The sequence below is a fragment of the Anolis sagrei genome, chromosome X, assembly GCF_037176765.1.
Source record: "Anolis sagrei isolate rAnoSag1 chromosome X, rAnoSag1.mat, whole genome shotgun sequence".
In the NCBI taxonomy this organism is placed as follows: domain Eukaryota; kingdom Metazoa; phylum Chordata; class Lepidosauria; order Squamata; family Dactyloidae; genus Anolis; species Anolis sagrei.
The window spans coordinates 9,338,968-9,365,420 of record NC_090034.1 but is presented as its reverse complement, the minus strand read 5'-3'; the positions used below and the strand labels follow the sequence as shown (position 1 = coordinate 9,365,420).

General features: G+C 45.0%; 1 protein-coding gene across 2 annotated transcripts in view; it reads right to left on the bottom strand.

Annotated features, from left to right (window-relative positions):
- LOC137097978 (mitotic spindle assembly checkpoint protein MAD1-like) overlaps positions 1-26,453 on the bottom strand; it is a 796,577-nt gene that overhangs the window by 425,196 nt on the left and 344,928 nt on the right. For both annotated transcript variants that reach the window (XM_067473504.1, XM_067473503.1), the window contains one exon: positions 11,003-11,091. In XM_067473504.1, the coding sequence (XP_067329605.1) occupies positions 11,003-11,091 (89 nt within the window). The remainder of the gene's footprint in view (positions 1-11,002; positions 11,092-26,453) is intronic.

Genomic DNA, 26,453 nt, shown 5'->3' with positions numbered 1-26,453 from the left:
TCTATTCTACCTTGGTCAGACCACACCTGGCATCACACTGTGTCCAATTCTGGGCACCACAATTGAAGAGAGATGTTGACTAAGCTGGAATGTGTTCAGAGGAAGATGACTAAAATGATCAAGGGTCTGGAGAACAAGCCCTATGAGGAGCAACTTAAAGAGCTGGGCCTGTTTAGCCTGCAGAAGAGAAGGCTGAGAGGAGATATGATGAGGGCCATGGATCAAGATGTGAGGGGAAGTCATAGGGAAGAGGGGTAAGCTTGTTTTCTGCTGCCCTGGAGACTGGGATGCAATGGAGCAATGGCTTCAAACTATGGGAAAGAAAGGAGATTCCACCTGAACATGAGGAAGAACTTCTTAACTATGAGAGCTGTTCAGCAGTGGAACTCTCTGCCCTGGAGTGTGGTGGAGGCTCCTTCTTTGGAGGCTTTGAAACAGAGGCTGGGTGGCCATCTGTTGGGGGTGCTTTGAATGTGATTTTCCTGCTTCTTGGCAGAATGGGATTGGACTGGATGGCCCACCAGTCTCTTCCAACTCAATAATTCTATGATTTATTTATTTGATTTATTTATTTACTTTGCTTATATACCGGAGTTCTCAGCCCAGGGGCAACTCACTGCGGTGTACAACATAGAAAAAACAAGGTGCAAAATACAAGATACAGTATAAAATAATCCACAATTCATCGTTATCAAAAACATCCTCATCAAAAACATCATTACTACAAAAGCCATTCCGTGTCGTCTCATCGTCAAAGCCACAATCCATTATCATTTTCCGTTGTTCCATTCCTATGGTCAATTACCAATCATTGCACTTCTTGTTCAAACGCCTTCTTAAACAGCCAGGTCTTTAATTTCCTGCGGAATATCATCAGGGAGGGAGCTAGTCTGATGTCCACGGGAAGGGTGTTCCACAGCCGAGGAAGCCACCACTGAGAAGGCCCTATCTCTCGTCCCCGCCAGCCGTGCCTGTGAAGCAGGCGGGATCGAGAGCAGAGCCTCCCCGGAAGATCTCAAAGTACTCGTGGGCTCATAGGCCAAGAGGCGGTTAGTTAGGTATCTTGGGCCGGAACCATTTAGGGCTTTATAGGCCAATGCCAGCACCTTGAATTGAGCCCGGTAGCAGATCGGCAGCCAGTGGAGCTGGTACAGCAGGGGGGGGGGTTGTATGCTCCCTGCGTCCCACTCCTGTTAGTATCATGGCTGCTGCACGTTGGACCAGTTGGAGCTTCCGGGCCATCTTCAAAGGCAACCCCACGTAGAGAGCGTTGCAGTAGTCTAAACGGGATGTAACCAGAGCGTAACCATGATTCTGTGGAAATCCACTGGGTGACTTAGGGTAGTCACATTTTCTTAGCCTGAAAGGACAACAGAAGCTGTGAGAGCTGTTCAGCAGTGGAACACAGCCCTGGAGTGTGGTGGAGGCTTCTTCTTTGGAGGTTTTTAAACAGAGGCTGGATGGCCATCTGTCAGGGGTGCTTTGAATGCGATTTTCCTGCTTCTTGGCAGAATGGGATTGGACTGGATGGCCCACCAGAAGAACTTTAATTTTTTTCTACCTCGCCTCTATCTCCCCAAAGGGACTTGGTGAGGTCTCTTCCAACTCAATGATTCTATGATTCTGTGGAAATCCACTGGGTGACTTAGGCTAATCACATTCTCTCAGCCCAAAAGGAAAACAGAAGCTTTGAGTGCTGTTCAGCAGTGAAACTCTGCCCTGGAGTGTAGTGGAGCCTCTTTCTTTGGAGGCTTTTAAACAGAGGCTGGATGGCCATCTGTCGGGGGTGCTTTGAATGTGATTTTCCTACTTCTTGGCAGAATGGGATTGGACTGGATGGCCCACCAGAACTTTATTTTTTTTCTACCTCACCTTCATCTCCCCGAAGGGACTCGGGGAGGTCTCTTCCAACTCAATGATTCTATAATTATGTGGAAATCCACTGGGTGACTTAGGCTAATCACATTCTCTCAGCCTGAAAGGACAACAAGCTGTGAGAAGCTGCTCAGCTGTGGAACACTCTGCCCTGGAGTGTGGTAGAGGCTCCTTCTTTGGAGGCTTTGAAACAGAGGCTGGATGCCCATCTGTTGGAGGTGCTTTGAATGTGATTTTCCTGCTTCTTGGAAGAATGGGATTGGACTGGATGGCCCACCAGAAGAACTTTTTTTTTTCTACCTCGCCTCCATCTCCCTGAAGGGAATCGGGGAAATCTCTTCCAACTCAATGATTCTGTGGAAATTCACTAGGTAACTTAGGGTAGTCACATTCTCTCAGCCTTCAAGGACAACATAAGCGATGAGAGCTGTTCAGCAGTGGAACCCTCTGCCCCTGAGTGTGGTGAAGGCTCTTTCTTTGGAGGCTTTTAAACAGAGGCTGGATTTGACCTGAGACAAAGATTTACTTTGGAAGAAAAACTAAAAATGGGAAGGTCTGAGAAACAAGGTCCAAGGAAGCGACTCAGCACCAACAGACAGAATGCAAGTGTCAAGAGAAGCAGCTATTGACTCCCCAGATAAATATATCTGGAGGGCGACTAAAATGATCAAGAGTCTGGAGAACAAGCCCTATGAGGAGCGGCTTAAGGAGCTGGGCATGTTTAGCCTGAAGAAGAGAAGGCTGAGAGGAGATATGATAGCCATGTATAAATATGTGAGAAGAAGCCACAGGGAGGAGGGAGCAAGCTTGTTTTCTGCTTCCTTGGAGACTAGGACGCGGAGCAATGGCTTCAAACTACAAGAGAGGAGATTCCATCTGAACATGAGGAAGAACTTCCTGACTGTGAGAGCCGTTCAGCAGTGGAACTCTCTGCCCCAGAGTGTGGTGGAGGCTCCTTCTTTGGAAGCTTTTAAACAGAGGCTGGATGGCCATCTATCAGGGGTGATTTGAATGCAATATTCCTGCTTCTTGGCAGAATGGGGTTGGACTGGGTGGCCCATGAGGTCTCTTCCAACTCTAGGATTCTATAACCAGTCATTCTCGTTGCAATGATATAGTAACGGTGAGGACACGGACTATATTTTAGTTCTTGCAGACCACTGGTGGTCCCTTGAGCACAAGTTGGGAACCACTGGTCTACAGATACTTACTTTAGAAAAGTTCTAAAAGAAGTTGACAAAATGCACTTGGGTACATTCCCTATCAGGAAAGCCTGGAGAAGACAATTATGCTGGGGAAGGTGGAAGGTAAAAGGAAGAGGGGCCGGCCAAGGGCAAGATGGATGGATGGCATCCTTGAAGTGACTGGACTGACCTTGAAGGAGCTGGGGGTGGTGACGGCCGACAGGGAGCTCTGGCGTGGGCTGGTCCATGAGGTCACGAAGAGTCGGAGACGACTGAACGAATGAACAACACATTCCCTATTCTTGGCCAGGTCCCACCCATTCCTCTAAAAAATATTTTCCTCGCAGCATGGTCAACAAAAACAAATACTGAATCGGCCTTGGCCATGCGGTGATTGCAAAGAGCATGGCTAATGCGATTTATGGGAGGCAGGCTGCAGGTGAGGGACTGACAGTGTTAATATTGCTTCTGCCGTCTCCTCAGAAGTAATAATGTTGGAAGAGAATTTCACATTTAATGTTATATAAAAGGTTTGATGAAAAGAGTGCTTTGTTCTCATGAGGAGAAAGGAGCGGGGAAAGGGAGAAATAGATAAAGTCTTTCAAGCTTCCCAGGGAAATTTTACTTTCCATATTAAAGAAAGAGAAGACAAAAGAATGGTGTGTTGGTTTGAGAGAAAGAAAAAAGCCCTCACACATCAGATGTGAATGCAGATTTGGAGGATTGGCATGGATGTCTCTGTCCTTCCATTTCTACCAATTTGTTTTTGGAGAGTAAGCTTTTAACCGCAAGGTCTGTATCAGGTATGAGCAAACTTGGGCCCTCCAGGTGTTTTGGACTTCAATTCCCACAATTCCTAACAGCCGGTAGGCTGTTAGGAATTGTGGGAGTTGAAGTCCAAAACACCTGGAGGGCCCAAGTTGGCCCATGCCTGGTCTAAATGGAAGACACTACAAGGCACAGGGTGCTTTCTCTTTTTAGGGCCTTCCACTGATAAGGCTTCCGTAGAGTAGTAAAGTAGAAGGGTTGGCCGGAGAAGCAAGGAGACAATTACTGACACATCAAGGCACGTGACAACAAATAGAAGCTGGAGGGAAAAATGCTCTCTAGAGCCAAGCAGAATTTCATTTGCTCTTTCCAATTTAACAACTACCATGTCAGACTATGGAAATCCACAAGCATGAAATGTTATATGGTTCTGGCCCAGCTTACTTGTCCGAATGTATCTCCCCCTACGTCCCATCTCGAAACTTACGATCTTCCGTGGAGGCCCTGCTCTCAATCCCACCTTAGTCGCAAAGTTTGGTGGGGACGAGGGACAGGGCCTTCTTGGCGGTGGCACCCCACCTATAGAACCCGCTCCCCAGCGAAATTAGGTCAACAGCTTCCCTCCTTTCCTTCAGGAAAAAGTTGAAGATGTGGCTATGGGACCAGGCATTCGGATAGCAAGCTGACCATAAAAACGACGACAGTCCTATGGAAAATGGACTATGGAAAGGCTCCGGATTAAGTTGTTGATCGTAGAACTCGGACTTGATTGCCAACTAATTCAATTTGCATTATTTTAAATGGTTTTTAATCTAACTTTAATGTTTAATGTTTTACTTATTATGTAACTGTTGTTTTATCTGTTGAATCTGGGGGCATCAAATTGTTGCTGGCTGTACCCCCTTCAGGGGTAGAGAAGGGCAGGGTACAAATATTTGAAATAAATGAAATAATAAATGGACTCCAAGCTGGAATGTGTCCAGAGGAGGGTGATTAAAAGGATCAAGGGCCTGGAGAACAAGCCCTATGAGGAGCAGCTGAAAGAGCTGGGCATGTTTAGCCTGAAGAAAAGACGGCTGAGAGAAAATGCGATGAGAGCCATATGTAAATATGTGAGGGGAAGTCATAGGGAGGCGGGAGCAAGCTTGTTTTCTGATGCCCTGGATACTAGGACGCAATGGAGCAATGGCTTCAAACTACAGTAAAGAAGATTCCATCTGAACATTAGGAAGAACTTCCTGACTGCGAGAGCTGTTCAGCAGTGGAACTCTCTGCCCTGGAGTGTGATGGATGTTGCTACTAGAGGCTTTTTCTAAGTAACAGGGAGGATCAGAAGCTTTTCTGTTACAGCTGCCTCAAGTTAATTGGGTGTGTTATCTGCTTCAGCATAGAACAAGGCACTAGGTTTGCAAGCTTAGCTTGATGGTTCGGTAGAGCTGAAGAAACCTTTGTTGCTGGGAGTGGTTATGCAGCATCCTAAAGCTGAAGACTGAAGCCATTTGGAATGACAAGGAAACCGCTTGTTTATGGCAAGATAAGGACATTTTACTGATAACTAAGTAGAGGGACTGTATTATTTTGCTATGTGTTTGCATATGGTTGTGTAAAGAAGACTCACCCGAGATATTGTTTGTTGTATATTGGTGAGAACAATTCTTCTGTTTTGCTTTGTGTTTTTAATCTACAGAGAATAGAACTATATTTTTGTTTGTACTGTTTGAGTTCTATCACACTGAGAGTAAAAGGGCCTGAGACATTCTGCGGGATGCTAACACTATCCTGACAGTGGGGGGGGGGGGGGGGTCCTTCTTTGGAGGCTTTAAACAGAGGCTGGATGGCCATCTGTCAGGGATGCTTTGAATGTGCTTTTCCTGCTTCTTGGCAGAATGGGGTTAGACTGGATGGCCTACAAGGTCTCTTACAACTGTAGGATTCTATGATTCTTACAAATCCTAGGCACATTCTGACAGTGGGGGGGGGGGTCCTTCTTTGGAGGCTTTATGGCCATCTGTCAGGGATGCTTTGAATGTGCTTTTCCTGCTTCTTGGCAGAATGGGGTTAGACTGGATGGCCTATGAGGTCTCTTCCAACTCTAGGATTCTAGGATTCCTACAAATCCTAGGCACATCCTCTTTCACGCGGGTCCCAACTCCAAACAGTCTCCTTTGCACAATTCAAACACTGCAAGCAAATTGCATTGCGCATTTAATTTACAGTTGCTCTGGTGAAGAAGAGGAACCATTGGCATAAAAGAATTCAGTCATTTTTTTTGTCCCCAACGAAGCAAATAGGGTCACAGACAAGCTCCAAACAATATCACCTGGAAAGAGAGGTAGCAGAAACTGTCTTGTGAAATAAAGGGTTGCCTCTAAATGCAACCAAAGTACACACAACAAAAGCAGAGGGAAAAAAGGGGAAAAAAGAAGGTTCTTCTGACCAGTTTTGAACCTGAACTCTACTGGGATGGCTCAGCAGAGCCCAGAACACATTTTTCCTGTATTTGTCCCCTTTCATATCCAATTGACTGAAGCCTTGCCCTACTTGCCTAAGGACAGAGCATTGAGGATAACTTTGCAAAACTCAACCAGCTACAAGGGCAAAACATGTAGTTTCAGGCTTGTTGGATTTTGTGCGCAAAGCCTTTCAAATTCGTACCTCTGAGACAACCAGGACTTTTAAGAGTGACAACACAGAAAGCATAAGAGAACTAAAAGTGAAAGGAACACACGGCACCCAAACATCCCGTTCGCCCAGAGCACGACTGAAAAAGAGTCGGGAATCCATCTGGCTTTCTCTCAGGTTTGTTTTCCAATTCAAATTAAAAGAACGACATATCCCAACTTTTCTTGTGGTTGTTGACATGGTTGCTTTTGCTGAAGCTCCGTTATTGGTACGGTTGCTTTGGAGAGGGAGATGTAAAAACTTCAATCACCGAATGAAGCGCGATCCAGTCCTACCATAGCTTTTCTAAGGGCCTCCATACCCTCTGCTGGAAGGCTGTTTTATAACTTCTCTCTTATTCAATCACAACATGGATACATCTGCCATCTGTAACGGCACACTAGGGGGACTATTTTTTCTGCTGGAAGCACATCGGCTTCACAAAAAGGCAGATTTGGAGCTGTTCCTACCTGGATGCCGACAGATCCTCCGCTTAAAAGCCAGGCAGCTAGTTAAAATCAGAAACAAATGGCCAGGCTGGCTCCACAGGGAAGAAGGTAAATGGCATCAAGGAGCCACATACATCAATGCCCAATGGTGGAGGGAAGGAGATAGAAGGGGCCTCCAAAATGGAACAGGGTTGGGGTGGAGTTAAGAGAGAAGCAGAGCCATTCCCCACATATTATCTTCCCTGTATTCACAATGCGTCAGAGACAGGAGATGGAAAGTAGAGAGAAGGTCAAGACTAAAATGGTGATAAATTAGTTTCTTTCAAAAATAATTTCCATAATAAGATTATAGAGATGGAGGATCACTGTTTTGAGCGGTGGTGCTCATCTCCATTTCTAAGCCGAAGAGCCGGTGTTGCCCGTAGACACAACCAAGGTCATGTGGTCAGCATGACTGTAAGGAGGACCGTTACCTTCCTGATGGACCAATACCTATTGATCTACTCACATTTGCATTTTTTCCAACTGCTAGGTTGGCAGAAGCTGGGGCTAACAGCGGGAGCTCACGCTGCTCCCTGGATTCGAACCTGTGATCTTTTGGTCAGCAAGTTCAGAAGCTCAGCACTTTAACCCACTGCACCATCAGGGACTTATACACACATATAACACCCTGCAGCTCCAATCTCCTTCGAAAATCGAAGCACATTGTCTATCGTCTATGCATTTTCTTTATTACTCATTCCACCGAAAGCCAAGGAGGCTGCACTAGTCTGACAATTGTGATGGTCTGGATGAGGGCTCACAAACTGAAGCTTAATCCAGACAAGACTGAGATCCTCCTGGTCAGTTGCAAGACAGATCACGGTATAAGGTGCCAACCTGTGTTGGATGAGATAACACTCCCCCAAAGCCATAGGTCCACAGCTTGAGGGTCTTCATTGTTGATGCTTGAAGCTCAGGTGTCGGTGGGGGCTGGAAGGGCCTTCGCACAGTTAAAACCCGTGTGCCAGCTGTGACCGTACCTCGAAAAGTCTGACTTAGCCACAGTGGTCCATGCCTTAGTTACATCTAGAATGGACTACTGCAGCGCACTCTACATGGGGCTGTCTTTGGAGACAGCTTGGAAACTGCAATTAGTGCAAATGTTGGTGCTAACAATGGCTAGTTATAGGGAGCACACAATGCCCCTATTAAAGCAGCTCCATTGGCTGTCAACATGTTTCCGGGCTCAATTCACCAAAAGCCAAGGAACCAGCCCAAACCCTGAACCAAGGAAGCAGCCCAGATCATGTCGTGGACTGGATGAGGACAAACAAGATAAAGGTCCTCCTGGTCAGTTGTAAAGCAGATGAGGTGGCAATCTGTGCTGGATGGGGTAACACTCCCCCTGAAAACACAGGTCCGCAGTTTGGGGGTTCTCCTGGACTCATCACTAACCCCGGAGGTCCAGATGTTGGCAGTGGCCAGGAGGGCCTTTGCACAATTAAAACTTGTGTGCCCAGCTACACCCGTACCTTCAGACGCTAGACTAGCCGCGGTGATCTACGCCTTGGTTAGATCCTGGATAGATTACTACAATGCACTCTATGTGGGGTTGCATCTGAAGACGGCTTGAAAACTACAACTTGTGCAAAGATCTCCAGCCAAGCTACTAACAGGAACTAATTACCGGGAGCACACTACACTGCTAAAATAGCTCAGCTAGTGGCCTATTTGTTTCTGGGCCCAATTCAAAGTGCAGGTCATAAGCTATAAAGCCCTACATGGTTCAAGTCCAGCTGTTTTCCCCTTCATTCCCCCTTATGAACCAGCTTGAGCCCTGAGGTCCACAGAGGAGGCCCTCCTCTCAGTCCCACCCGTCACAAGCACAGCTGGAGGGAACGAGAGAAGAGGGCTTTCTCGGTTGTAGCTCCCTGTCTCTGGAATGTCCTTCCCAAGGAAATTAGACTGGCCCCCCTCTTGTTGATTTTTAGAAAGCAACTTAAAACTTAGCCTTTGGAAGCAGTCTTTTTGTAGATTATCAATTTTAAACTTAACTATTTTAATAAGATTGGTGTTTTTAATGCTTTAATCTAGCAAGAGCAGCACATTTTGATGTTATGCTGTGCTCAGGCCTGTAGCGAGGGGGTGGTTTTAGGGGTTCAACCCCCCCCCCCCGAAATGTTTCAGATTTTAAAAAAAACTGGTTTATTGATGAATTTTAACTGGTTAACCAAATCCCCATGCTAGGTCTATGAGATGCAAAAAAATAAGAGTCCCTCCAGAACTGCAAGCACTATCTCAAGCAAATATTGACAATTTATTCACACTGTCATTACTTGCAGCAATAGCTGATGTAGCGAAGCAACGAAGTTGTGGGGGGGGGGGTGTTGAATGCTCTCATTAAGAAGGCCAGACTTGGTGGAGGTGGTTGTCAGGGGCGGAGCTGCAGGCTATGGAAGGCTGATCTGCCCCCTCCTGTGCTCTTTGCTTCAGCGTGACATAGGAGGCAGGTTTCAACCCCCCCCCCCCCGCAAAATTTTCAAACCCCTCCCCCCCCCCGAAAATTTCAACCCCTCCCGAAATTTTTTTCTGGCTATGGCCCTGGCTGTGCTCTTATATGTTTTCAGTCATTGCAATGGTTCTATTTTAAATTATGTTAATTTGACCTACGTACTGTTGTTTTCTGTATTGTTTTAGCTGTTACTTGCTGTAAGTCGCCCTGAGTCTCTTCCAGGAGAGGGGGCGGGATATAAATAAAACAACTTATTATTATTATTATTATTATTATTATTATTATTATTATTATTGGGTTGCTGTGAGTTTTTCAGGTTGTCTGACCATGTTCCAGTAGCATTCTCTTCTGATGTCTTTCCCACATCTATGGCAGGCATCCTCAGAGGTTGTGAAGTATATTGGAAACTAAGCAAGGGAGGTTTATATCCCTGTGGAAGGGCCAAGGTGGGAGAAAGAACTCTTGTCTGTTGGAGGCAAGTGTGAAGGTTGCAATTGCCCACCTTATAAAAGTCCAGAACCCATCTTTGGACACACCAACAGCTAAGAAGTTAATCCAGACAGAAGAGAAATCCACCAGTTCAACCAATCTGGATACAACCTATTCTGGATGGATTTCACACCATTCAAGGGAGAAGATGGATGAACTTGGGAGTGCTTCTGAACCCACCATTGCTCCACAAGCATCAGGTGCTTTCTCTGCCCTGGCGTGTCTTTCCATAATTTCAGACATTGCTTTTCCGAGAGAAGTCATAATGAGTTGCAATGATTGATACCAATCCCCTTCTGTTAAGAGTACTGCATTGTATTCTATTTCGAGCAGCCATTGAAGAGCTTCTGGAAGCTGCAGCTGGTGTGAAATGTGGTCACCAAATTGCTTGTGAGAGCATCATTTATCGTCTTGTAAAACCTGTCTTAAATTAACTAAACTGTTTCCCAGCTGTTTCTGGACTTGGTTCAAGATGCTGCCGCTTACCTACACAGCCCTGAATGGTTTGGAATCAGGATATTGCAAAGGTTATCATCTCCTGTTTGAGCTGGCTCATAAATTACAAGCTCTTCAAAGACACTGTTTTAAATTCCGCTGCCCAGAGAGATCAGTTGGATGGTCACGAGATACGCTGCCTCTTCCCTGATAACACCCATAGAAGGAAATCAGACACACTTTTGCCTAGATTTGAGTTAGATTTGCTCTTTATGGGTTTCACTGTTATCATTTGATTGAACCGAGATACAATTGTCTGTGGATACAACACATTTCTTGGAGGCCCTTTTGAACAGAGAGATGATGTGTCAATATAATATAGCCAATAATAAGTTAATGTTGCTCTTTCATTAGGGAGGAGGGAGTCAAAGTCATCTCCACTTTTTCCTTAGTTTCAGCTTGCCAATTAGTCAAGAGAGAAATTTTAATCTGTGATTAAAGTTTAGTTAATTAATCACCCCGATTAAAGCTCACAACCCTATCACGAAAGCAATTTTACTTCTTCTCAGAAGACAAATGTCCTAATTAGAAAGACTGAGCCCTTTCCCGCTCCCACAGGAATGCCGAGAAGAGGACGGGATGCTCACCTCAGCGCATTCACCTCCTCTCTGGCAACGAAGGCACTCGAATCCGTGGCGGGCGCCTGGCTCCTCAGCATCTGCAGCTCTACCTCCAACTGCAAGGGAAGGAGAAGGCATGTGAGTTACCTCTTTTCCTGCTGTCTTTCCCACTGCCCACCCAAATAATAGGGCATTGGGTGCAGACCCAAACATAGTAAGAACATCAGCCCTGGCCTTGTCTGCAATACACCAGAGCAGGAACAACTCTGACCTCAAACACCACACCAGTTTGGTAAAATTAGCAAGCAGTTTATTGAAGAATATATGCATCAAAGCAGTAACAATAGCAAAAACTGTAGAGATCCAATAAAAGTAAAACAGTCCCAAAACTCCAAGGAAAATAAGATCCAAAAGTACATAAAAATCCATGGAACTAGGCACTTGAAACCATGGAAAAAATCTCATAGACAAAACAGGAACTTGGCAAGAACTTGGTAAATGAAACTAAGAGCACCTGAAAACAAGACAATGATCAATTTCCAACGTTGACCCGAATGAGGCAACACTTTCCCATGCATCCATATAAAGCTTTTCCGGGTTCCAAAACTGAAAGGAAAGCATTTCTCTTGACCTTGCTACTAGATAGCAGTTTGTTATCCTTTTTCAGCTGTAAGCAAATTGATTGTCTGAGTCTTTGCAGACTCTGTCTCCATTTACAAAAACTTTGCTTTCTGTCTAAGCTCTCATTATCATAGAATCATAGAATCAAAGAGTTGGAAGAGACCTCATGAGCCATCCAGTCCAACCCCCTGCCAAGAAGAAGGAATATTGCATTCAAATCACCCCTGACAGATGGCCATCCAGCCCCTGTTTAAAAGCTTCCAAAGAAGGAGCCTCCACCACACTCTGGGGCAGAGAGTTCCACTGCTGAACGGCTCTCACAGTCAGGAAGTTCTTCCTCATGCTCAGATGGAATCTCCTTTCTTGTAGTTTGAAGTCATTGTTCTGCGTCCTAGTCTCCAAGGAAGCAGAAAACAAGCTTGCTCCCTCCTCCCTGTGGCTTCCTCTCACATATTTATACATGGCTATCATATCTCCTCTCAGCCTTCTCTTCTTCAGCTCTCTTTGAGCTCTCATTATTTTCTGCACCTGACACATTATCTTCAGACAGTTGTTCTGAGAAAGGCTATGAAGGGCTCCTCTCAAGAATGCAGCCTTGGAAACCTTCTTCTTCCTGAAACAGCTCAAGCCTCTCGTCTGAGCTCTCGTCTGCTGACCTAGTGGTTTGAAAGCATGTAAATCAATAGGTATCACTCTGGCAGGAAGATAATGGCGCTCCATGCAGTCATGCTGGCCACATGACCTTGGTGGTGTCTACAGACAATACCTGTTCTTCAGCTTAGAAATGGAGAGGAGCACCAACCCCCAGAGTCGGACACCACTGGACTTAATGTCAGGGGAAAACCTTTACCTTTCCCTATTGAATGAAAAGCTTATGACCAGTGGGACTGTGATACTTTCCATTTTCAAAAAGCATTGAGCCTGAAAACCTAAGTAGCCACGATCTCCTAGTAGAAAATGCTTTCTTAACACTCTACCAGAAAGGGAAGGACATGCTCAGGTCATTCAAGCTTAATTTTTCTCCTTAGAGCCATTTTGAAGAATCGCAGCATCCAAACAGCACCGAGACTCAGCAATATAAGGAGTCACAGCAAAATCATTCCATTACTGTCTACAGAGGACCAAAGGCCTTCAAGCTGGTGTTGTTCTAAAATAAAAAGGTCTGCTTGCTAAGGGTAGGAAGGGTAAACTAAACAGTATCATCCTATCCATGCTGTGACAGTAAAGGTAGAGTCTTAAGCCACAGAATTCTTGCTTTTCATTGAAGTGTTCGCGCTTACAAACAAACAGGGGACAAGGTGAGTGAACAATTCTGCCTGTTCTTTACTGAATCAGCTCCTCTCTCTGCATGAAAAAAGAAGGCTTCTCCCTCCACACAGTCTGATAAGTGGATATGTTTTAGCCTAATCAAAGATCATATCCAGGTTTAGGGCACATGTATGAAAATGTGATGAAATCACCCAACACTGTTCCCTCCTCCTGGTCAGCCTTCTCACCCTGCACCCATCTCTGCTAAGGCTGGGTTCCTTTCCTCCTTTTTTCTCTCGCCTTTGCCATCTGCCATCCTTTTGAAAAATACATGATAAAAATGCAGAGCTTTCTGTACACGTAGGAAAATAACAAGCAGGCAGTGCCCTAATTAGAGATGCAAACCCAAAAACACACACCGAAGTCTCCGTCTCCGGCACCAGGGGAGATAAGGCATTAGCATAGAGTATCCTTCAACAGCACTGACAAGGCCTGTATGGCATCCTAATTCTATCACAGTCAACGGGATCCAACTGCAACCAGATGGCACCCAATACTGAGGCTCATTGGGGAGGGCAAGAAGGACAGGTGGAAAGAATCATAGAATCAAAGAGCTGGAAGAGACCTCATGGGCCATCTAGTCCAACCCCGATCTGCCAAGAAGCAGGACAATCGTGTTCAAAGCACCCCCAACAGATAGCCATCCAGCCTCTGTTTAAAAAGCCTCCACCACACTCCAGGACAGAGAGTTCCACTGCTGAACAGCTCTCATAGTCAGGAAGTTCTTCCTAATGTTCAGCTGGAATCTCCTTTCTTGTAGTTTGAAGCCATTGCTCCATTGCGTCCTAGTCTCCAGGGCAGCAGAAAACAAGCTTGCTCCCTCCTCCCTACGACTTCCTCTCACATACTTATACCTGGCTATCATGTCTCCTCTCAGCCTTCTCTTCTAAACATGCCCAGCTCTTTCAGTTGCTCCTCATTCCTGCTTCTTGGCAGGGGGTTGGACTGGATGGCCCATGAGATCTCTTCCAACTCTTTGATTCTATGATTCTATGATTCATAGGGCTTATTCTCCAGACCCTTGATCTTTTGAGTCACTTTCCTCCGGACACATTCCAGCTTGTCAACATCTCCCTTCAATTATGATGTCCAGAATTGGACACAGGGAGGCCCATTTATGGACAACTGAGAGCCACATCTCTGTGTACAAACTAACAACAAATGAAGCCATCTTAACACACTGGAGGGTCACCAAAATACCCGTGAAGGGCATTCATGAAACCGCTGGGAGAGGTCATCCTGAGTTTTAGAATTCGGTGCCACCTATATGCAGATGCCAACCTAGCAGTTCGAAAACATGCAAATGTGAGTAGATCAATAGGTACCGCTCCGGTGGGAAGGTAACGGCGCTCCATGCAGTCATGCCGGCCACATGACCTTGGAGGTGTCTACGGACAACGCTGGCTCTTCGGCTTAGAAATGGAGATGAGCGCCACACCCCAGAGTCAGACATGACTGGACTTAATGTCAGGGGACTACCTTTACCTTTTACCTTTATATGCAGATGACACCCAATGCTACTACTCCTTTCCACCTAAGGCCAAGGAAGCTGTCCTGATCCTAAACCAGCGCCTGTCATCAATAATGGACTGGATGAGGGAGAACAAATTGAAACTTAATCCAGACAAGACAGAAGTGCTCCTGGTCAGTCAAAAGGCAGACCAGAGAACAGTGATCCGGCTAGTTGTTGTAGTTCAGCCAATGATTGTGCCTGATACTCATGTTAATGTGGGTGTCAATCATGGGGATTTTGGGCCTGCAAGCCATTATGAGAATTTAAGTCCAGAAAATGAGCAGTCTGTGTTCCCAGTCAGTAGTCAAGGCCACATTCCAGAGCGGTGCCAAGATGATGCCGCAGAGCCGTTCTGTGGTAAACAGAGTTCAGGGGATAAAATCCCAAGTGCCGAGATTAATGAGCTGCAAGATAATGAGATAGTTGATAGGAGACTTAGCTTTCATAAACTTTGGGCTGAGCAGCCAAATCTTTGAAGGCCATGGCGCCTAGTACTGAAGAGGGAGTTTTAGTTCCATGTCTTGTTCCTATTTCATGCTTCCAAGTTTGAAGGATTGTTCTTGGATTTTGTATTGTAGTTTATACTGTTCTGAACTTTTGTTGTTCTTTGTAATCCTGTGCTGGATTGCCTGTGCTTTTGGGATCCGTGATTATTCTTGTACCTTGAACCTTGTGGACTATATCATTCATATAGACTTTGAAGTTTTTACTACTTTTGCTGAAGTGCTTTTTATACAACATTCAATAAACTGCTTTGTTGACTTAACTTGGACTGGAGTGTGGTGGTTAAATATAGAGGTGTTTCCTGCCCTGGAGTGCAATCACTAGGCTGGATAGCGGGGTCATACTCCCCCTGAAGACACAGGTTGGCAGTTTGTGGGTCCTCATGGACTCGGCACTGAACCTGGAGGCCCTGGTCTCAGCGATGGCTGGATATTCTTTGCACAATTAAAACTTGTGAGCCGGTTCCTTAAGAAACCAGATGTGGTCATGGTGGTCCATGCTTTAGTTACATACTGTAAGACACTCTATGCGGGGCTGCCTCTGAAGATGGGGTATAAAATAAAATTATTATTATTATTATTATTATTATTACTTGAAACACATCAAGTTGAGTCCACAGCATAAAGATCGCTTTGCTGGCTGTTGTATTGAATCACATGTCGAACACTTCCCAAGTGTCTAGGACTGTGTGATGTATCAGTGAATGATGCATGCAGATCCCAGTAAGGTGGCCATTTGCAGCTGACAGATGGTAATTTTGTCAGCGCCGATTATGTTTAAGTGCAGGCCAAGGTCTTCAGGCACTGCACCCAGTGTGCCGATCACCACAGGGACCACTGGCTTGTGCCAAAGTATTTGCAATTATTATTATTTGAAACACAACAAGATGAGTCCATAGCAGACACTCTGCTGGCTGTTGAATTGGATCACACGTCGGACACTTCCCAAGTGTCTAGGACTGTGTGATGTATCGGCAAATGATGCGTGCAGTTCCCTGTAAGGTGGCCTTCTACAGTTGGCAGATGGTAATTTTGTCAGCGTTGATTGTGTTTAAGAGCAGGCCAAGGTCTTTAGGCACTGCACCCAGTGTGCCGATCACCACTGGGACCACCTTTACTGGCTTGTGCAAGAGTCTTTGCAGTTCGATCTTTAAATCCTCATATCGTGTCAGTTTTTCCAGTTGTTTCCCATCAATCCTGCTGTCGCCTCAGATTGCAGCATTGACAATCAATACTTGGTTTTATTATTATTATGTTTATTATTTATATCCCGCTTTTACGCTCCATTTGGAGGTTCACGACTAAAAGCGTTGCAATACAACTTAAAATATACAATTATACAGTGTATTAAACATCATTAAAAGCATATAAAAATCACAACAGCCCCTGACAATCTTTAAAAACTTCTTCTTTAAAAACTGGGTGCAGTTTTTAAAGACCTTGGCCTGCACTTAAACACAATCAGTGCTGACAAAATTTCCACCTGTCAGCTGCAAAAGGCCTCCCTACTCAAATCTGCAAGCATTATTCACTGATACATCATACAGTCCTAGACATTTGGGAAGTGTCCGACGTGTGATCCAATACAGTAGCCAGCATGGTGATCTTCTTTGCTGTGTACCAATCTTGATGTGTTTCAAATAATAATAATAATAATAATAATAATAATAATAATAATTCAGATATTGTTGGTTTAATAGACTCTGGAAAAGAAGTTGACCTTGTCCTTAAAGGACCCTTATCCCTGTAGTAACCTGCGGATGTGAGAGCTGGACCTTAGGGAAGGCTGAGCGAAGGAAGAGAGATGCTTTTGAACTGTGGTGTTGGAGGAAAGTTCTGAGAGTGCCTTGGACTGCGAGAAGATCCAACCAGTCCATCCTCCAGGAAAGAAAGCCCGGCTGCTCACTGGAGGGAAGGATACTAGAGACAAAGTTGAAGTCCTTTGGCCACATCATGAGGAGACAGGAAAGCCTAGAGAAGACAATGATGCCGGGGAAAGTGGAAGGCAAAAGGAAGAGGGGCCAACGAAGGGCAAGATGGATGGATGGCATCCTTGAAGTGACTGGAATGACCTTGAAGGAGCTGGGGGTGGTGACGGCCGACAGGGAGTTCTGGCGTGGGCTGGTCCATGAGGTCACGAAGAGTCGGAGACGACTGAATGAATGAACAACAAACCTAAAGGAGCAATGAGTTGAGGACTACTAGATTATTTCATGGATCAACTTCATGAGGATAATCCAGTCTGTTTGTTAATATCTTCTTCAAATACCATGCTCATTGGTTGACCATCAAAGTCAATTACAATGACGGGGGTGAAAGGCAGAGCTTTTAAATAGTAGTCTCACAATACTGCTCCAGAGTTCCTACTCTAGAACATTACTTTCCTAGAAGAATTGTTGTGTTTTCCACAATTTTCTGTGGGTTGGTTCTGGTCTCCCATAGAGCTCACACCCTAAAGGATGGACTGAAGCACCTAAAGGAGTTCCAGGTCTTTATTCCACCTAAAACCTAACTCCGGTTGCTTCCCAAATCCAGCCACGATGGCATAAAGGGAGGCGTGAGGCTGCACCTGTATCCTCCAAGTTAATTCATATTGGCTGGCCGATAAGATTATCACAGCAAGAAACATTTTCCTCAATTTTCTGATTACTGAGCCGCTCCTCTCTTTCCGCACAGCCCATCACAGATGGCCAGGATAAGACAGGTGCTCGAGCTCATTCCAAGGAGACGCCTTCCAAGACACCAGGCCTGGCAGGAAACTTCCAATTCCACCCCACCTCTCCAGCCAGCACACAAAGCCATTTATTATGTGCTTCGCCTTTCCGTTCTTGCCGAAGGTTGCAATGAGGTTTGTTATTATAGTTCTGGGCTGCTCCCCGGCCTGTGTGCGGACAGCATCCAAAGATGCAGCCCCAGTAAATAGGCTATTTATCATTGGCTAAGCGGCCTCAGCCTTGAGTCCAACTGCCACCTGCTTGCTTGACATGAGCAGATAAATTGCCGCTGGCTCCCTTTAGAGGAAAAGGCACAGCGTTAGTAATAGATTGCCATGGCTTCTGATGGTGTGTTGATGGCAAAAGGAAAAAGGTGTGCTTATTAGGAAAGCATGCATGTATGCGCGAGAGAGGAAACAGCTTGTGTGTTTTGAGGTCAACATCAGATGTAGTCTCAACTGGGGTGATAAGGTGTCCGTTCCCATCTTCATCCTTGCGCGGCACAAAGACTGAGCTAAAACATGAAACTATCCTGAAAAAGGAACATTATTTACATAACTGATCAATGGAAGCTGTCCCATTGAACTCATACATAATTTTTAAATGAATACTTTAGTTCTTAATGTATTGTTGAAGGCTTTCATGGCCGGAATCACTGGGTTGTCGTGAGTTTTCCGGGCTATATGGTCATGTTCCAGGAGCATTCTCTCCTGATGTTTCACCTGCATCTATGGCAGGCATCCACAGAAGCTATGAAATCCCACCAACTACAACTCCCAAATGAAAAGGTCTATTTTCAATGACAATGTCAAGGTAGGGAGCAATGTCAAGACAATGTCAAGGTGGGGAGCAGAGTCCAACTCCTTGCTCAGGGTAGGATCTCCAGCTTGAACATCCTCAGCGTTTCTTTGGATGATGAAACACCAACCACTCAACAGGAAGTCTTAAAACTAGGATGACTAAGAGCCAGAACAAACCTAATCTCAGTTTTTCAGCTAAAGGCAATCTCAAATGGAACATTTGCTAAGCCTGCCTGAAAGACAGCGTGTCTCACGTGGGGAAGGAGTTTCATATAGGGCCTGGAAGGAAGAACTACAGCAACTACAATTCCCAAATGTTAAGCCTATTTTCCCCCAAACTCCACCACTATTCACATTTGGGCATATTGAGTATTTGTGCCAAGTTTGGCCAAGATCCATCATTGTTTGAGTGAACTATAGGTGAACTACAAATTCCAGCAACCACAACTCTCAAGTGACATAAGCAAACCCGTCCCAACCCCACTAAGTATTCAAATTTGGGCGTATCAGGTATTTGTGTCAAATTTGGTCCAGTGAATGAAAATACATTCTTCATATCAGATATTTAGATTACGATTCAAGGTGTATTTTCCCCAAACTCCACCGGCATATTGAGTATTTGTGCCAAGTTTGGTCTAGATCCATCATTGCTTGAGTCCACAGTGCCCTCTGGAGTTAGTTGAACTACAACTCCAAAACTCAAGGTCAAGGCCCACCAAACCTTTCCAGTATTTTCTGTTGGTCATGGGAGTTCTGTGTGCCAAGTTTGGTTCAATTCCATCATTGGTGGAGTTCAGAAAGCTCTTTGATTGAGGGGGAACTATAAATCCAAGCAACTACAACTCCCTATTCAGTATTCAGATTTGGGTGTATTGGGTGTTTGTGTCAAATGTTGTCCAATGACATCCTGCATATCAGATATTTACAATTCATAACAGGAGCAAAATTACAGTTATGAAGTAGCAACGAAAATAATGTTATGGTTGGGGGTCACCACAACATGAGGAACTGTATTAAGGTGTTGTGGCATTAGGAAGGTTGAGAAACACTGCTCTGTAGGTTAATTGTAATTATCCCTCACTTTTCATTCAAGTTTGGCACCCAAACTTGAATGAAGTCCATACCTCAACGCATCATACCCCTAACCAATATACAGGGCTATTCATGAGGTCTTTTTTCAGGTCCTTGGCCCTTCATGTCAGGAGACCTGGTTCCTGTCCTTGGAAAGTTCATTTTAAGCCAAACCTATGTAATAATATGCCGGCGCTCCCTCTGAATCAGCACTTGGAAGCTTACTTTTAAGATAAACCTATATAATGACACACTGAAGGATACTGGGATTCAAAGGATCTGCCCATCCGGAACTTGGAAATGTTACCTCTTTGGACTTCATGGTCAAGAATTAACATAGCCAGTGGCCATACCAACTGGGGGATTCTGGGTTTTGTAACTCAGAAAAGTACATTTCCAAGCTGCCTACCATTTCTGATGCCTTCAGCATTTCCTTCTTAGTTTTGCTCTTTCTGTTACATGTTGAATGAGGTCTTGGTACTATTTGTTGGTAAAGATGCCAATCCATAGCAATAGATGTGTCTTGCTAATTCAACTCAGAGGTTGATTCATGGTTGCGCAATGGGTTGAACCCTTGGGCTGGCTGAACTGCTGACCTGAAGGTCGGCAGTTTGAATCCGCAAGACAGGGTGAGCTCCCACCAGTCAGCCCCAGCTTCCTATGCGGGGATATGAGAGAAGCCTCCCACAGGATGGTAACACATTCTGGCGTCCACTGGGCAACATCCTTGCAGACATCCGGGTGTCTCCTGGGCAATGTCCTTGTAGACATCCGGTCATCCCCTGGGCAACATCTCTACAGATGGCCAATTCTCTCACACTAGAAGCAACTTGTAGTTTCTCAAGTTGCTTCTGACACAATAAAAAAAACCTCAGAGGTTTATTATTATTCTAATAGTGGCCAAACGGATACCCATAAACATGGGAACAATCCGTCTTTCCACTTGTATTTCCATGCTAGCTCTCCTATCGGATGTAGTACAGTGCCATCATTAGAAGCCGCTGGTGGCCTTATTATATCCTGCAGGAATTTGACTAATCCTGCTTTAAAGCCACCTTAATGGATAGCCATTAGCGCATCTTGTGATGGCGAATTTTACAGTGGAAATTGTGTGTGTCTGCCTTCAGTCCCAGTTCTTCCTTTGATCTGCAGAGTCTCTGGCACCTGATTTCTATTTTGTGCCCTAAATGCATGTTTGCGTATACAACAGAAGCTGATTCGCATGATCTTGTCATTATGTGATAATTGCTGCTGTCACAGACTTATTGAACTGAGGGGGATGAACCGCGTCCCACCAGGATCACAGCATATGTTTTTCCGCATCAGCCTCCCGTTTATTCATTGAGCCATCGCGACCGTTTTAGTAAAGGCACATAAATACAAACACAGATGAAGTACATGCTTTAAGTAATACAACAAGGTAAGAAGAAATTCATCTGGACTTTGTGTTGATGAAGGCTTTCATGACTGGAATCACTGGGTTGCTGTGAATTTTCCGGGCTGCCTAGCCATGTGCCAGAAGCATTCTCTCCTGATGTTTCGCCCACATCTATGGCAGGCATCCTCAGAAGTTGTGAGTCTGTTGGAAACTAGGAAAATTAGTTTTATATATATGTGGAATGATGTCCAGGGTGGGAGATAGAACTCTTGTCTGTTTGACATATTGTCATATTGACAAGCTGGAATGTGTCCAGAGGAGGGCGACTAAAATGATCAAGGGTCTGGAGAACAAGCCCTATGAGGAGCGGCTTAGGAAACTGGGCATGTTTAGCCTGAAGAAGAGAAGGCTGAGAGGAGATATGATAGCCATGTATAAATATGTGAGAGGAAGCCACAGGGAGGAGGGAGCAAGCTTGTTTTCTGCTTCCTTGGAGACTAGGACGCGGAACAATGGCTTCAAACTACAAGAGAGGAGATTCCATCTGAAGATGAGGAAGAACTTCCTGACTGTGAGAGCCGTTCAGCAGTGGAACTCTCTGCCCCGGAGTGTGGTGGAGGCTCCTTCTTTGGAAGCTTTTAAGCAGAGGCTGGATGGCCATTTGTCAGGGGTGATTTGAATGCAATATTCCTGCTTCTTGGCAGAATGGGGTTGGACTGGATGGCCCATGAGGTCTCTTCCAACTCTTTGATTCTATGTGAATGCTGCAATTGATAACCTTGATTAGCATTGAATAGCCTTGCTGCTTCAAGGCTTGGCTGCTTCCTGCCGGGGAGAATCCTTTGTTGGGAGGTGACTAGCTGGCCCTTATTGTTTCTTGTCTGGAATTCCCCTATTTTTGAGTATTGTTTTTTCCTTACTATCCTAATTTTAGAGTTTTTAAAATACTGGTAGCCGGTTTTTGTTCATTTTCATGGTTTCCTCCTTTCTGTTGAAATTGTCCACATGCTTGTGGATTTCAATAGCTTCTCTGTGTCATCTGACATGGTGGTCTAGCATTCCTACCTGTGTCCAGGTTGGTTCATCACGTTCTCTGCTATGGCTGACGTCTCCGGTTGAATTAGCCTGCAGTGCTTGGGGAATTCCATTCAAGAAACAATCAGGGCCAGCTAATCACCTCCCAACAAAGAATTCCCCCAGGCAGAAAGAAGCCAAGCCTTGAAGCAGCAAGGCCATTCAATGCTGATCAAGGTGATCAGTTGGAACGTTCACACTTGCTTCAAACTGACAAGAGTTATTTCTCCTGCGCTGGACATAATTTCACAGATATATAAACCCCACTTGCCTAGTTTCCACAAACCTCGCCACGTCTGAGGATGCCTGCCATAGATGTGGGAGAAATGTCAGGAGAAAATGCTTCTGGTACATCACCAAACAACCTGAAACACTCATAGCAAGTCATCTGGTATTGTTTAGGGCAGGGGTCCTCAAACTACGGCCCGGGGGCCAAATATGGCCCTCCAAAGTCATTTACCCGGCCCTCGCTCAGAGTCAACCTAAGTCTGAAACTACTTAAAATCACACAACAATCCTATTTCACCAGCCAAAAGCAGGCCCACACTTCCCATTGAAATACTAATAAGTTTATATTTGTTGTAATTGTTCTTCATTTTAATTATTGTGTTGTTTTTAAGTGTTTTTGCATTACAAATAAGAAATGTGCAGTGTGCATAGGAATTCATTCATGTTTTTTTCCAAATTATAAGAGGGACTGTGACCTGGCCCTCGGTTTAAAAGGTTTGAGGACCCCTGGTCTAGGGTTTTGGTTTGGAGAAACACACTGCAGCTGAAGAGAGGGTTAAATACTTCTTCCAACAAATAGCTGCCTATAATGTCTGTATACATAGTGTAATGTATTTGGATACACGCGCACCAGTCATGCTGACTTCAGCTTCTATCAAATACAGTTTGGACGGTGTGCGCGCATTCTCCCTTCCTGTGGCTTTTAAAAGAGAGCAATTTTTCAAGTTTATCCCAAATGTCACTCTATTTCATTTCCAAATATAATCTCATGGCGAGAAGGTTCGCGCTCGCCCATTTTCAATCTCCAAAGTTAATACATGCATTTATATTCTTTTCTCCCACCCGCTCTCCTAAATTAAGAGGCGTAATTACCAGGAGCGCTTGCTTACAAGCGAATAAACCGCCAGGGGAGGAGGCACGCTCGCCCTTTCCTGCCGCTGACGGCTGCCCCCTTCTCCCCCTTCACACAGATCCTATTGATGAGGAAGTTTCCATCTTTCCCATTAGCAGCCTTTGCTCACATTCAGGGCCAGCATGCTACTGTTCCTTGCATCATGGAATCCATATACTTCACATTTCTTGAGAATTTCAATCCATTGCTTGTATTCATGACAGGGCTGTCCAGTTGCAAGAGGCAGTCTTTCAAATCCCTGTTTTCCTATGTTGGGTACTCAATGATTCCAGTAGCTCAGTGGTTCACCTACATCCAGAGAGCTCTGTGGACTCAAACAATGATGGATCTAGACCAAACTTGGCACAAATAGTATGCCCAAATGTGAACACGGGTGGAGTTTGGGGGAAACAGACCTTGAATCATAATCTAAATATCTGATATGAAGAATGTATTTTCATTCACTGGACCAAATTTGGCACAAATACCTAATACGCCCAAATTTGAATACTTGGTGGGGTTGGGAGGGGATTGCTTATGTCATTTGAGAGTTGTGATTGCTGGAATTTGTAGTTCACCTATAGTTCACGCAAACAGTGATGGATCTTGGCCAAGCTTGGCATGAATACTCAGTATGCCCAAATGTGAATACTGGTGGAGTTTGGGGAAAATAGACTTAACATTTGAGAATTGTAGTTGCTGGGATTTATAGTTCACCTACAATCAAAGAGCATTCTGAACCCCTCCAACGATAGAATTGGGCCATACTTCCCACACAGAACCCTCATGACCAACAGAAAATACTGTGTTCTTGTAGGTTTTTACGGGCTATAGGGCCATGTTCTAGAGGCATTTCTCCTGACGTTTCGTCTGCATCTATGGCAAGCATCCTCAGAGGTTGAGAAGGTCTGTTGGAAGTAGGAAAAATGGGTTTATATATCTGTGGAATGGCTGGGGTGGGGCACAGAGCTCTCTGCTGAAGCTAGGTGTCAATGTTTCAACTGACCACCTTCATTAGCATTTGAAGGCCTGGCTGAGCCTGGGAAAATGTTCTGTTGAGAGGTGTTAAGATGTGCCTGGTTGTTTCCTCTCTGCTGTTTTGCTGTTGTAATTTTAGAGTTTTTTTAATACTGGTAGCCAGATTTTGTTCATTTTCATGGTTTCTTCCTTTCTGTTGAAATTGTCCACATGCTTGTGGATTTCAATGGCTTCTCTGTGTAGTCTGACATGGTGGTTGTTGGAGTGGTCCAGCATTTCTGTGTTCTCAAATAGTATGCTGTGTCCAGGTTGGTTCATCAGGTGCTCTGCTATGGCTGACTTCTCTGGTTGAAGTAGTCTGCAGTGCCTTTCATGTTCCATGATGCGTATCTGGGCAATGCTGTGTGTGGTGGTCCCTCTGTAGACTTGTCCACAGCTGCATGATATTCGGTAGACTCCTGCAGAGGTGAGAGGATCCCTCTTGTCCTTTGCTGAACGGAGCATTTGTTGGATTTTCTTGGTGGGTTTGTAGATTGTTTGTATGTTGTGTTTCCTCATCAGCTTCCCTCTGCGGTCAGTGGTTCCCTTGATGTATGGCAGGAACACTTTTCCTCTGGGTGGATCTTCATCTTGACTCTCGTGGCTTGTTCTCGGTCTTGCAGCTCTTCTGATGTCTGAGGTGGAGTCTCCATTGGCCTGGAGAGCCCAGTTGAGGTGGTTCAGTTCATCTTGGAGGAGGTGGGCTTCCCAGATTCCTTTTGCACGGTCTGCCAAGGCTTTAATGGTGCTTCTTTTTTTACTTGGGTGATGGTTGGAGTTTTTATGTAGATATCTATCTGTGTGTGGGGGTTTTCTGTGTTTTTTGTGGTGTTTGGTGACCCCTCCGACACCCCTCGCGACCCCCTTCCCAGGTGTCCCAACCCCTAAACTGAGAAACGCTGCTATAGATGCACTTGGTTATTTCTAGCCGACCCTTTCCCATCTCCTTTTAAAACTAAAGATCAAGCAAAGATCCTTATCTGTGCCTTTTTCTTCCTTCCAGGCCCTATATGAAACTTCCTCCCCACGCGAGACACGCTGTCTTTCAGGCAGGCTTGGCAAATGTTCCATTTGAGATTGCCTTTAGCTGAAAAACTGAGATTAGGTTTGTTCTGGCTCTTAGTCATCCTGGTTTTAAGACTTCCTATTGAGTGGTTGGTGTTTCATCATCCAAAGAAATGCTGAGGATGTTCAAGCTGGAGATCCTACCCTGAGCAAGGAGTTGGACTCGGCTCCCCACGAGGCCCCTTCCAACACTCTGACTCTATGTTATACACGCACTAAATAGGGGGGCCCTAGGTAATGTTAAATGGTGCCATGTTTGTGAAAATTAAATAAACAGCTGAGCCCTGAATGCCTATACCAATTTACAGAAAGGCTCCACCCATAAGCTCTTAAGATTTTTCTGTAAAGGAAGCTGAAAAGTCGATCATAAATATTTAAGAAGCAATGGGCTGATGAAATGTTTCCAAAAGCTTCTTTGGAGAGGAGAAGGTCTTTAAAAAGGCAAAGATAAATAAGGAGTGAGCTGCAGAGAGATGGCATGATATACTGAAGTGAAAAGCTGTGTGTTTGACTAGAAGTCTCAACCCAATTCAAGGAGCTATTTAAACCCATCAGTATTTAAATGCGTGTACGCAAGGCTGCCCCGAGAAAGGGAAATCTGTGTCGGAACATGTGAATGACAAGGAAAAGACTCAGATGCATGCCCTATGCGCCCCATATTTAACCGTTTTAGCACACCAATACCCCAAGGATGTAAAACTGCTGTAAAGGGGGAGATGAGGTGAAAATCATGCGTAAAGGTGAAAATTGTATTTGCAATGGTTGTTGCAATGGGCAAACATAGCATTCTAATTTTTTTCTCTATGCTCCAAGGAAACATAGTGAGACAGTTATGGCGAGACAGTTTAGATCAGCATTTCTCAACCTGGGGGTCAGGACCCCTGTGGGGCTCGCGATGGGGTGTCAGAAGGGTCGCCAAAGACCATCAGCAAACACAGTATATTTGATTGGTTCGGTATGGGAAGTTTGGCCCAATTCTACGTATCATTGGTGGGGTTCGCAATGCTCTTTGAGTGTAGGTGAACTATAAATTCTGGCAACTACACTCCCAAATGTCAAGGTTTATTTTCCCCAAACACCACCAGTGTTCACATTTGGGGGCATATTGAGTGTTCGTGCCAAGTTTGATCCTGATCCTGATCCATCAGTGCTTTCCAGACATAAGTGAACTACAATTCCAAAACTCAAGGTCAATGCCCACCAAACCCTTCCAGTATTTTCTGTTGGTTATGGGAGTTCTGTGTGCCAAATTTGACTCAATTCCATTGTTGGTGGAGTTCAGAATGCTCTTTGA